At 41.5% G+C, this 12,883-nt stretch overlaps 1 protein-coding gene across 9 annotated transcripts in view; it reads left to right on the top strand.

Moving 5' to 3' along the window:
* CNOT1 (CCR4-NOT transcription complex subunit 1) overlaps positions 1–12,883 on the top strand; it is an 88,573-nt gene that overhangs the window by 66,517 nt on the left and 9,173 nt on the right. For 6 of the 9 annotated variants that reach the window (XM_067552688.1, XM_067552736.1, XM_067552709.1 and 3 more), the window contains 8 exons: positions 4,049–4,189; positions 4,275–4,379; positions 5,034–5,153; positions 5,778–5,969; positions 7,425–7,567; positions 8,187–8,295; positions 8,393–8,562; positions 9,551–9,803. In XM_067552688.1, the coding sequence (XP_067408789.1) occupies positions 4,049–4,189; positions 4,275–4,379; positions 5,034–5,153; positions 5,778–5,969; positions 7,425–7,567; positions 8,187–8,295; positions 8,393–8,562; positions 9,551–9,803 (1,233 nt within the window). The remainder of the gene's footprint in view (positions 1–4,048; positions 4,190–4,274; positions 4,380–5,033; positions 5,154–5,777; positions 5,970–7,424; positions 7,568–8,186; positions 8,296–8,392; positions 8,563–9,550; positions 9,804–12,883) is intronic. The other 3 variants (XM_067552727.1, XM_067552718.1, XM_067552700.1) reach the window with 1 other exon arrangement.

Here is a 12,883-nt window from a genome sequence, read left to right as displayed (position 1 = left end):
ATTAATTACAATAAGCTGTCAGAATTAGCTTGCTAGTAAGCTACCACAGAATTGTAGGCCCCAGTTTCAGGCCATCCTGGATAAGGAAAACTAGATGCCAGATCATCCCTCCAGGCATCACCTGATGCAGTGCATGCTGCTTTCTGCTCCATGACCACTTCAGTGATTGAGGCAGGCTTCCTGGTTGCAGCTCTCAGCATCCCCAAGGAGATTCAAACAACAGTAGAAGATCTCCCCTTCCAGGGTAACAGCCTATGTAACAAGAAGAGAGGTGGACAGCGTCACTCCTTCAAGGACTCATGCACCACCCTCTGCTCTCTGAGGATTTTGAGTCCCAGCTTTGGCTTAGCCCTGTATGACAGTCCAGTTCTGTCTGCTCCTGGTAGGCTGTATGGCCTCATACACCTCCGTGACCTCCTTTGCAAGGTGCCTCCAGGTGTGATTGCAGACAGCCTACACTATGAGCAGAGCAAATGACTCTCACTTCCCCAGAGCATCCTGCCATCACTCACTTGGTAGGAAACCAAGGACAATGCCTTTGTAGGGGTTCATTTCATTCTCAATCACTTACAAAGACTCTCATTATGGATGCCTCACGGAGATAGGGAACACACACATACGACCATACAGCTGAGGGTCTCTGAATTCTGCAAGAGTCATGATTAGATATGTCTTCTCAAGCTTCAGGCAGTGCACGAAGTGTTCAAAATCTTTACCCTTCGGATCTGGACACACGTGGACCAGATGGTCAGACAACATAACTATTTATGTAATAAACAAGGGGGAATGACGTCTGCCCCACTGTGTAGGGAGTCAATCAAGCTCTGGAACTGGTGCATCACAAGTGGGAGCTGCACTCTTCAGTGGTGTAGTCTATTTTTCAGCAGTAGGGATTCCTATCCTGGGACCTCTTTGCAACCAACCCAAAGAAACAAATATACAGCCTGTTGCTCTCAAGCTGCCATGGGGCACAGTTCCAGAGGGGATGCCTTCCAGGTACAGTGGCTGGATGCAGGAAGATCAGGCAGAACAAGGCAACAGTGGCACTGTAGTGGCCAAGGCTGTTCTAGCTTACCACTGTCCTACAGCTAGCCTCTTGCTCATACATACACCTGTTGCCTCAGAACGGAAGCAGGACCATCCATCCCAACCCAGTGTATCTCTGTCTGGTGGCCTGGTTTTTGTACAAACAACAAACTTTAAAGGGCATGTTCACAAGAAGTACAATCCATCGTCCATGATAGCAGGAAACCCTCAACAAGGAAGGGCTATGCTGCTAAGTGGAAATGATTTTTCCATTTGGTGTCCGCAGTCTCACTTACCTCCTGTGAGGAGTCTTGGGTCCCTCTTATCCTGAATTATCTTCTTTGAAGACATAATTTCTCTGTTCATTGTGTGTACATTTAGCAGCTATTAACGCCTTTTCTATTCTGGTGGACTACTGCTTGGTTTTAACCATCCCACAACTATGAAATTCCTAAAAGGCATTATCAGACCATTCCCTCCAATATTAAAACTTGGTCAGCACTTATGAACCTGCTATTTGAGCCCATGACCTCCTGCTGTCTCCACCTGTCTGTGAAGGTGGTCTTCCTAATGGCAATAGCCTCTGCTGGGAGAGTGGGTGAGCTCAGGGCCCTTATGGCAGACTCTCCTTACATAGTATTTCACAGGGATAAAGTATCCTTGAGGATGCATTCCAGTTTCCTCACAAAAGTGTATCTTCTGTATTTCATCTGACCCAGGTTGTTAACCTGCTAGTCTTCTACCTAAAGCCTCATGATAACAGGGAGGACAGAAAACGCCATTCCCTTGGTGTGTACAAGGGACACTAACCTTGTATTTGCATAGGACAAAATCCTTTCGGAAGTCTGAGATTTTTTTGTTCCTAGCTGAGAGGATGAAAGGGGAAGCAATCTCTTTCCAAAGATACTCTAAATGGATTTCCAGCTGCATCCACTTTTGCTATGAGCTTATGTCAGGGCTCACTCAGTCAGAACCCAGGCTGCCTTGGTGGCAGCTCTACAAGGAAATCAGAGATTTGCAGAGCGGTGCCTTGGGGCTCCAGTCATAGTTTCAGGAAGCATATGTGTAGTGCGAGCTTCTGCTAAGGATGTTTCCTTTATTTCAGCATTCCTGTGATCTATGGTGTAGAACACTTCTTGCAGTCTCCTTACTGAGCACTGTTTTGGGAGTTCACCCACAGTGCCCAGCACGTGAAGGAAAGAAGTTTACTGCTCTTATAGTAACTGGAGTTCTTAAAGATGCGTGGTTCCTATGGATATTCACATCCCATCCTTCTTCCCCTCTGCTCAGATTCTCACTTGATTTATGGCAGAATAGGAACTGGAAAGGCAGTTGGTTGGCACCACCCTATACCCTCGATTCAGAGCTCAAGGAGGTGCAGGGCACAGGTGCAGGCTAACGGAATAGTCCTCTGGTCTCAGGCGCATGGAGCGTATATCCACGCACAGTGAAACCCATGGGGACCACACATCTGTAAGAACTCCAGTTACTATAAGGCAAGTAACCTTCCTTTTCTGACCGTCTAGCCTTCTTAGAGGTGAGATCAGCAATTTCTGTAGACTTGAGTCATAGAAAATTGGATATGATGCAAGCATCCATCTCGGGTTTCATGCTTAAAATAGAGGGATTGGATTTTTGCCTGCAGATGCTGACAACTCTGTTTTTGGGAGACTGACTACTTAAATCATGGCTAAAGCTATGATTAACAAAATAACATGAGCTGGAAAAGAGGATTAATAATCTCAATTTGTGGCAGTTTCCCAAAGAGTCAGAAGCAGGTAAATCTCTGCATTTACATGGTTTTCTGAATTCAGGGACAGCCAAGGATTATTTCAGTGTTGCGGGAGGCTCACTTCTTACATGCTATTTTGTACTATCCTTATTTGTATCAATCTAAAAGCAGCAAGGATTTCTGTACCCTTGAATCTATAGGGTATTAAAATGGAATTTTCCCGGCTTACAAACCCACTTTAATGTAAAGTTATGCTGGTAAAAAGATAATGTTGCAGAGGAAAAGGTACTGCACAAGATGAGTCTTAAATCCGTTAAACCCAGCTTGTGTCCCAAGAATAGTTTAGTAAATGCTAATTTGCTGCCTCTAGATATTAATCTGGCTTTCAGAAAATAATGGTAAAATGACGACTTTTTGATGGGTGGGGGTGGAAGGGAAGACTGATGGTTTTGATAGCTTTGACATCTTGTGTATGCTCCTAAAACACTGTTTGAAAATGTCTGGACTCAGTGCCTTTTTCTGTAAAGTCTTTCTTGTCTGTCTGTCTGTGTCTATGTAGTATAAATTGTGCTGTTGCTGCACACTTAAGCATTTTCAAACAGAAGGGAAAAATTCTGTAATTCTAGTTAAGACTATTGTATACAAAAACTTGATTAAACCATATTGACATGATTTTCTGAGGTGCTGAGCACCCACATTCTATTACTGGAATGCAAGTTCTGCACCCCTGAAAATAGGTCTGACTTGTATTTCCCATGAAGACTCATTTATTAAAGTAGAGCAGTAGTCCATCTTTCTGGAGATGGAAGCTATTGACAGACTTGGAAGAAGTTTTTTGGGTCAGTGTTTCACATGCCATTGGAATAAATATATACTGTGGCCCAGCAACTTACTCTGCTAGTTGCAGATTAATTTTCTTAGTTTTGTGGGCCATAGACTGTTTAACATGAAGCTTGTTTTCTCCTGCATAGGAACCGACTGCTCTGTCAGCCTAGTACTGATGGGCTTTCTTCCTTAATTCCGCACACTGGAGGTACAGGAGATCCCTCTTGATTTTATTTCTTGATCAAGTTGCTTGTTAGCTCCCCTACCTGCATGGTTTACTGAAAGTTTTTTATATAAAATATAAAACATAAAGCATTGCACTTCATGCAAAGTGACTCATGTTCATAAGAACATCCCTGTTTGATACTGGCATTCTGTATAGTCAGTGGCTCAGATTTCAAGATCAACTGATGCATTTTACAGTGGAAACTTACAGCCTTCATTAATATACTGTTTTTTTAATAGGCAGCATCCCCACAGCAGAGGGAGATGATGGAGCAGGCAGCTGCACAGTTAGCTCAGGATAACTGTGAATTAGCATGCTGCTTCATTCAGAAGACAGCTGTAGAAAAGGCAGGCCCTGAAATGGACAAGAGGCTGGCAACTGTAAGTATAGAAGTGTCTATCTTCTAAAGGTTTCACATAAACAATATCTAGTGTCAGAACTTCTTTGTATGATTTGCTTTTGCAGGAATTTGAGCTTAGAAAGCATGCTAGACAAGAGGGTCGTCGGTACTGTGATCCTGTTGTATTAACTTACCAGGCTGAACGGATGCCAGAGCAGATCAGATTGAAGGTGAGTACAGATTTGCTGAATTTTAATTTTTGGTGACATTACTCTTCTCCCTCTCTTACTAATCTTTAAAACTGCAGGAGGACATGGCAACACTTAGCAGAGGAGTCTTTATTTCATTGCATTGGTCTCGTGGCTAATAATCCCAGCTGCCATTAATTTTATTAGTAGCTGAAACATACAGCTTCGCTTCTGAAATAAGCTTTTCAATATTTGAGGATAATGTATGATATGCCTTCTAGAGCTTATCTATACTACTCCTTCAGTGGTGGTGAAGGAGAGTCACTAGAGTCTGTCTTTTTTCTAATCTATTTTTTTGCTTATCACCTCTTTCCAAGATGACATCTGTTTCCCTAAAGCTGCAGACAATGTTCACAGTGGCAGAAATAAATGGATAGAGACTGCACACTTAAGTGCAGCAGCATAGAGACTGGGATTTTCCTGCTTTGCAATTAAGTAGGGTGTAGGGAATATAGGATTCCCCCAATCCTGCACTGAGCTCTTACCCTGATGTGTACAGCTTTGTGTTATGCTCTATAGGTCACTTAATTAAAACTGTGATTGAGTAGCTACCTATTGCACAACCTGTCCCTAACTTTTTCCTTCACTGTCACAGTGCCAAATAAAGGACTTCCCACTGTTATTTTCATTGTAAAGGTTGGTGGTGTGGACCCAAAACAGCTGGCTGTTTATGAAGAGTTTGCACGCAATGTCCCCGGTTTCTTGCCTACCAATGATTTAACCCAGCCCACAGGATTCTTGGCTCAGCCTATGAAGGTACAGATTTCTGTAACAGTGTTGGCTTGAGAATATCATAGCCATTTTGATGAATGCTGCAGAGTTTCACATTGATTACCCACTGGTATTCCAGCTTTAATGGCACTCGGAAAACTTTATTTTTGAGGGCAGTTAGTGGCCTCTACAGCCAAACTGAATGAAACTTAACACCATCCTCACATCAATGTGAGTTTTTGTGTGTTAAAGAAAAAATTGTGTTGAATTCTGAAGTACTACTCATGGGTCTGAGAGGACTAGATATATAAAACTTCTGAGAATGTAATGGATAACAAATGCTGGTTTTTCTGGTAGCTGGCTAATGGACTAACTTGTAACTAAACTGGGATATCTGGATTGCCTCTGCCAGTTACTTATACAATTTAGTATGCTATCAATACCTGACTGTACATTCAAGTAAAATATCGCTAATCAAGCAATTAAATTGGCATTTGAGTTAGGATTCTTTTTTATGATGCATTTTCTGGTGCCAGAGTTTCTGCTGCAGACAAAAGATGAATTGGTATTTAATGCATTCTACATACTGGTTTTACTTTTTAAATTCCCTCATAATTTTAATTAATCCTTGCACAAGTCTCCTTACATATCCACTTTCTTTTAAAACAGCAAGCCTGGGCTACAGATGATGTAGCACAGATTTATGATAAATGTATGACAGAACTGGAACAACACCTGCAATCCATACCACATACTTTGGCCATGAACCCACAAGCTCAAGCCTTACGCAGCCTGTTGGAGGCTGTAGTAGTGGCCCGTAACTCCCGTGATGCTATAGCTGCACTTGGACTGCTCCAGAAGGTTAGTGTTAAGCTCTCTTGTGTTAGTTAATATGCAGTTCAGTTTGCTTTTACTACTACTTTTGCCTGTAGAATGCCTATTGCTGGCAGATGCATAGTTAGAATTGAACAAATACTGTGTGTACTACTCACTGAATTGTACTGAAGGACCACTATTACCTTTTTCAGACTTTAAGAAATGAAATAGAAGTAAAAACAGATTAGACAAAAGATGCAGACACTTGGCATTATGTGCCTTTGGATGCCAAACTTTGGCAAGCCACCAGGAGCAGCAAGTTCCAACATTGTGGAGGTTCCCCATTGAGAACCTGCAGCTGGGAGAATTAATCTGTAGATTTTACTAAGACCAGCTGCCAATCTCTTATCAACATGTGTTTCCAGATCAACCTGGATTCCTTTAAATATGCTCATCAATACCTTTGAATTGCACCTGTAAGCAGACTAAACTAATAGAGTGCCGAGCACTCAGAGCTATATTCCTAAATAGAGTTTGCTGTTATGAGACTGCTGCATTCTGCAATAGTTGAAACATCAAGGATAACTCTAAATAGGAGTACTGTAATATGCTCTAATCTAGGGTCTAAGCATGGAATGTATGCCTTTATAGTGAAGAGTGTCTAGAGATGACAAAGGCAGAAGAACTTTGGCAGCTCTGTGTGAAAACCAGTATTAAGACACTGAACTGCCATTGCTGTCTTACAGTCCAGGAACAATGTAGGAGCCAAAAGTGCTAAAAGCTGAAAACCAGTTGTGAAAGATAGTTTTATATCCTGAGTAGATGGTGTGGACATCCTCTACTGATGTTTGTCTTGACTAGATCTTGGCAGAAGCCTAGAGTGCAACTTGATCAGTTAAATTGATCTACAAGCTTATTACCCTCCTAGTGTAATGCAGAGTAAGTTGAGTTTTTTAAGGACAGGCTTAGCTACCATGTGTTAAGCCTGATCTGAACTGATCACTTCTACTAATGTGGACTGTCTAAATGCTTACTTTTATCAACAGCATATCTTCTCACCCAGTTTATTTCTATCCACATTCTTACCTAAGCCAGATATAGAACTAGACTCTTGAACCTGGATTTGAAAAGACACTGGCTTATTGATGCTGCAGCCCAAAATATTGCAATCTTTTTCTTACTGTTCAGTTTTTATATAAAGTCAGTAAGATGTGGTAGTGACCTGCATGATATTTTGTTAGTCTTTATAAAGAATGAGCAGTTACCTAGATGCCCTCCATGTGGCAAACTTACATAAGACCTTTCTGGATATTATGGCATCATGAGCAGAGATCACTGGTGGTTTTTTTTTTTTTTTTTTTGTTTGACCGTATTGCAGTTTCCACATTTTAAGGTTAACAGCTGTTTATGGAGAAAAGTACTTTAAGGTCATTGAGTTGAAGGACTCTGTAGTGGAGGACTGGGTTTTCCATATGTGCTGACCAGCTGTTTCTCTCCCAGGCTGTTGAGGGTTTACTGGATGCCACCAGTGGTGCAGATGCTGACCTCCTACTCCGCTACCGTGAGTGTCACCTACTTGTACTGAAAGCTCTGCAGGATGGCCGTGCCTATGGGTCTCCATGGTGTAACAAACAGATTACTAGGTCAGTAATGGGAGGAAGGGGAGCACATGTTTGAATACCTCATACCTTGTCCTTGGATCTTGAGTTACCAAATGTGATTCCAAAAAACTTGTTTGTAAAATGGTGTGATTGTAACTTCTACATAATTTGTCACTTCCGGCTTGTCTTGTATATGATAAACTAAAACTAGGTCATCTAGTATTGCTCCTTCACCCTAGAGTTTGATGGGAAGCTACTTTTATGAAAAAGTATTAAACATACGTGGGGGTGACAGTTTTGTCTCTTCTTTATAGAGAATCCAATCTGAATAAGTCTCCTGCATGTTGTAGTGTTTGATTCTACTAGAGACTGATTCCAGGAGTGCTTGGTATTTTCCATGCTTTGGAAGCAGAGCTTCATTGGTTCAGTGTAAAAAGCCTTTAAAAAGACCGTTTTATGGCCAGAGCTAAAATTTGGTGAAGGTTTAGCTGCTCTGTGATGTTAATTAGCTCAAACAGTAACTTGGTGAACCCAGTGGATATCTCTGTTAGAGCTGAACAACAAATCAGTGTCAATTCTATAGCTGTCTCAATGTGTCACATTTCTAATAAGTGCAGCTGGGCTAAACAAACATGTATAAAAAGGTGTCTGATTTTTCTAGATGCCTGATTGAATGCCGGGATGAGTATAAGTACAATGTAGAAGCTGTGGAGCTGCTAATCCGCAATCACCTTGTTAACATGCAGCAGTACGATCTTCACTTGGCACAGGTAAGAGTTTATCTATTGAATAGACTTCATGTAATCAGATCATTAAAGGATTTATACTTAACCTTCATATTCTTGACTACATTTTCCATCTTGACAGTCAATGGAGAATGGCTTGAACTACATGGCAGTTGCATTTGCCATGCAGTTGGTGAAGATCTTGTTGGTGGATGAGAGGAGTGTAGCCCATGTAACAGAGGCAGATCTGTTCCACACCATTGAGACTCTGATGAGGATTAATGCTCACTCCAGAGGGAATGCTCCTGAAGGGTGAGACTGAAATACTGAGCAGTGAACTTCTCTAGGGTACACAGTAGTGATCTGATTTTAAATTGTTTTAAAATTTTATTCTTTCTGCATATTTTCTGTGGTTTAACTGTCCTCTGTCAGACACATTTCTGCACTAGATTCATTGACTTCTATCCTGATATCACTGAGGTAGTTGTCAATGCCTGAAACTTCTATATTTCTACCCCTCTGGAACTCTTCTATATTTAAGACTTGCATATATATTTGTGTGCACTTTGGAAAAGTAACTGCAATAAGGCTTGCTTTCTTGGGGGGAGAAAAAGCTGTTGTTCGTTATGCACTATATTCCAACACCAGGATATTGAAAAGATTCTCAAAGTATCTAACTTGGTTAGTATCCCACTCTCACCCATTTTACATTTGTCTAGATTAGGCAGAGACTGGTAGAAAATAAACCTAAGCTAACACATGGTTTCAACCCAACCTAACTTTTCTTTACCTACCCTAGATAACCTTTCTGTTGCTGCAGCCACATATCTCAACTTACTCTGATGGTCTGAGATCTCACGTAAGGAACACCTTCAGTGCAGTCTGCTGTACAGTACTATCACAGATCTGGCTGCTAGTCAGTGGCATTTCTTATCTGTCACCAGTGCCTCTCCTCCTCTTCCTAAAGGCCCCACTAATCTATAGGCAGTGACGTTTCCATCCTGTGATGGGAAGGGTGGCTCTGTCAAAACACTCAAGTTTAGGGAGTAGGATTGGTTTTCAAAACTTGTAATTTTTCCCTACGAATGAGTTGGTAATTTTGATTACCCCTGTAACTTCACTGTATAAAGTTCCTTCCAAAGCATTGTACTGTAGCACAATGAGACTAAGGTATCAGAAGGGCAGTCACAGAATGGCTTGCAGTATGCTTTTAATATAGTCTCAATAGTGTCACATTTACGCACTGTTCCTGAAAATAAAATGTATAGGACTAATTCTTAATTTGGGTCTATTGCACTAGATTACCCCAGTTGATGGAAGTGGTCCGATCCAACTATGAAGCAATGATTGACCGTGCTCATGGAGGCCCTAACTTCATGATGCATTCTGGGATCTCCCAAGCCTCTGAGTATGATGATCCACCAGGCCTGAGGGAGAAGGCAGAGTACCTACTGAGGGAATGGGTGAATCTCTACCATTCAGCTGCAGCTGGCCGTGACAGTACCAAAGCTTTCTCTGCGTTTGTTGGACAGGTAGAGCTTTTGGAAAGAAAGGTGCTTTTTATTCGACATAAGTAGGGTGTGATGCCCTCAATGTTAAAGCACAGTGTTATGTACCAGTGTTAAACATCCTTTTGCAGTTTTCATGAGTATCACAGCTATCAAAATTCTGTCTAGCTCATGTGCTAAGGCTAGTTTTTTCCCACCATTGATAAAGACTTCAGTCAAAAAATCTCTCCTCCCTTCAGTGAGTGCTGTTCCAATTCAGTTACCATATCAACAAATTGTCAGTGCTGGTTGTGATTCTGCTGGGTAAATCTAGCAGGAGGAGAGCTTCTGTTGAGAGAGATTTTGGTAATAGTTCTGATAGCTCTGCTTCCCCCCTACATTTATCAGAAACTGTGGCAAAAAGTCAGTCTAGGGAAACCAGTTTCTGTGGGTGGAGATGCATCTGATTGCCTTTTCCTACATGAACAGGAAATGCCATCTCAATTTTATCCATTTGTTTTTTGTGAGGAAATTAAGCTTGATGGATTAAGAAGTTTTCTAAACTTAAACAGCATAAATGATGCCATTTCTCCTGCTTATACTTTAACGCACACTACAGGGTTGCCTGAAGAATTGGAACTCCACCCACTTGGGCAGGACTAGGATAGGACTGCAGTGAAGAGAAGTGAGAATTAAGTAGATTAATGTTTCTCCTGACTTTCACTATTTGGATATGGATAAAAATTTAGCTGTTCGACATATGTTGTAAACTGACAGCTTGGCAGTAAGACTTGTGCTAAAATGGAATTTGCAGTTACAGCTGCACTTAATACAAAGTCAATTTGGCCATGGGGGCATGAAGGGGAAGTTCCCAATTTACTCTGTAGATTGCTGGTGTCACTTCCCCCTCAAAACTAAGCAGTGTGAACGTAGGTATTCCACAGAAGATTGACCAGCCACAAAACAACAGCAGCTCAGCTATATGAAACCTAAATTGGAGTTCACGTGTCTCACTGAGAGGCCAGGGCAAGCTGAATAGAGACCAGCTAAAGGGTATTGCTTTCTTTACACATCTATTTGAGTCAGCTCTAACTAGAGGCCCCATTTATACACCCATCTCTTGATGTAAATAATCTAGCCTAGCTTATAACCTTTTCACTTGAGAGGGAGGTTGACAAGCATTGCCTGAATTGCAGCTCTCAAACTTCCTCTATTCTCTTCATTCTGGCTTTAGGCCAGGTCATGGCACAGACAGCCCTAGATTAAATAGTCAACCTTTTTTCTTTTGATGGATCGGAACCAAATCCATACTCACTATTTGATCAGCAGCTTTGGCTGCTTGTGCCCATGAAGTGTTGCTGATATGGCTATGAACTCTGACAGGGATAAAAGGATTACTTATGTGGCTTCTCTTTTGTATGAAGGGACCAAGAAGGTAGTATTGTGCTTTGCTCTTCTTCCCTGAGGGCTTTTGTGTGGAGTACATTAAGGTCCCTCCTGTTCATAGTTTCTGCGGCTGTTGAAAATGCAATTCAGATCACATCACTATCTTCACGTGGTCAGCTCTACATCTTTTTTATTGGCTCCATGTGGTGGTGGTGCTCGGCTTCCCTGGCTTTTATAAGATTGGGGGTATGAGCACTAGGAGGCTGAAACTGTCAGGTAGCTCCAGGCAAGCCCTTGACTGTGGAATTGTATTAGACCAGTCTGGAGAATACAAGAATTTTTAATCTTGAAGTGGTGGTGCACAGCAGCATATTGAAGTATGGGTAAAAACAAATCTAGGAGAACCTGGGCTATTCCGACACCCTCTAGGGGAAGGGACTGTCCTACCCTACTTGCAGTCTAGAAGATCCTCATTCCCTGCACCAAAACATGTTTGCTTGAGTGAGGCAGATAACCCTTTGTGTACATACACTCTAACCCATAAGAGACCATTTACATAGTTAGGTCTCTCTCTCTAGCTGGCAGTAAATTCTGTATGGTGATACTCTATGTGAAGATGGTTATTGTACATGTTATAACTTGCACCCTATATTGGTTTTTGTCTAACTTCCTCTTGTGCTGCTTTGCCATCACATTCTACCTGTCTTTACAGACTTAACTTCTGTTGTGTATGCTCTTTCTGCGTCTTTTTGTATAACAACTCTTCATGGGTCTTGTACGTAACTGGCATCTATTCTTTGTAGCATGTTTCTCTACCCCTTGTTTATCTCCACTTTGCATGAGCTATTTCAGTCCCACCTCTGCTCCCTTAATAAACAGTAAGAAAATGGCTTTGGGGAAATTTTGGGCTACTTCATACTCTGTACAAATTCCTTTAGGGCTGCTAGATATTTCATAAGTCCTTATTTGGAAAGGTTTGAAATGGTAACTGAAAGCTTTTTAAAATGTTTTGCTGTATGGCTGTCATTAAATACTATTGCCTCTTCCCCAACACTTCCTTAAAGCAAGTAGCAGCATGTGTCTTACACCAAAGCGGGCATGGGTCTGTTCTTACCAAAAGCTGCTTCCTAAATTCTAGAAGCTTCCCCTGGAAGTTTGACATGGCTACTCATGCCAGTTTCATGCCCACTGCAGTAGGATTTCTGCTGTTGTAAGTGCTACAACCATGCTCTCTATGTAACATCCAAAAAGGTGGTTTATCCAAGAACAGTAAAGTTGGTGTCCACTACTGATCTGAATTAATTGCTTACTCCTGTTTAACATTGTACTTTAGATAAAAATCTCTTGGATTTGTTACTAGAGATACAAGGCGCTGGCCATTGAAAGAAACCATTCAAAGTCTAGCAGTCCTTTTGGCATGTTCTGTTCCTATGAAAAACTTTATTTTCTTTAGGAGGTGGACAGTATCCAACTAAGAGTTAACAAGTGGATTTGTAGCATATAGCCCAACAAAGGCATCAGGCAAACTTTGCCAACCCTGATGACTTACATGCAATATGTGGGCTCCTAAAGGGGGGGCAACTTTAACTACTGCCTCTACTCTTCTCCTTCCAAGTCGTAAGCCACTGGTAGCAGAGGAAGGCTACTACTGCACTGGATACAGAACCCCACTTCATCAGCTGTGCTGATAGTTGAAAAATAGGATCACATGATTTTTTTTTTTCCATTTAGAAGCAGGTGCCATTAATAAAATACTTTTA

Source organism: Emydura macquarii, unplaced genomic scaffold (genome assembly GCF_026122565.2).
Source record: "Emydura macquarii macquarii isolate MOO-44397 ecotype Brisbane River unplaced genomic scaffold, CSIRO-AGI_Emac_v2 contig_295, whole genome shotgun sequence".
In the NCBI taxonomy this organism is placed as follows: Eukaryota; Metazoa; Chordata; order Testudines; family Chelidae; genus Emydura; species Emydura macquarii.
The sequence above is the reverse complement of the archived record's forward strand: the minus strand, read 5'-3'. Positions and strand labels throughout refer to the sequence as shown.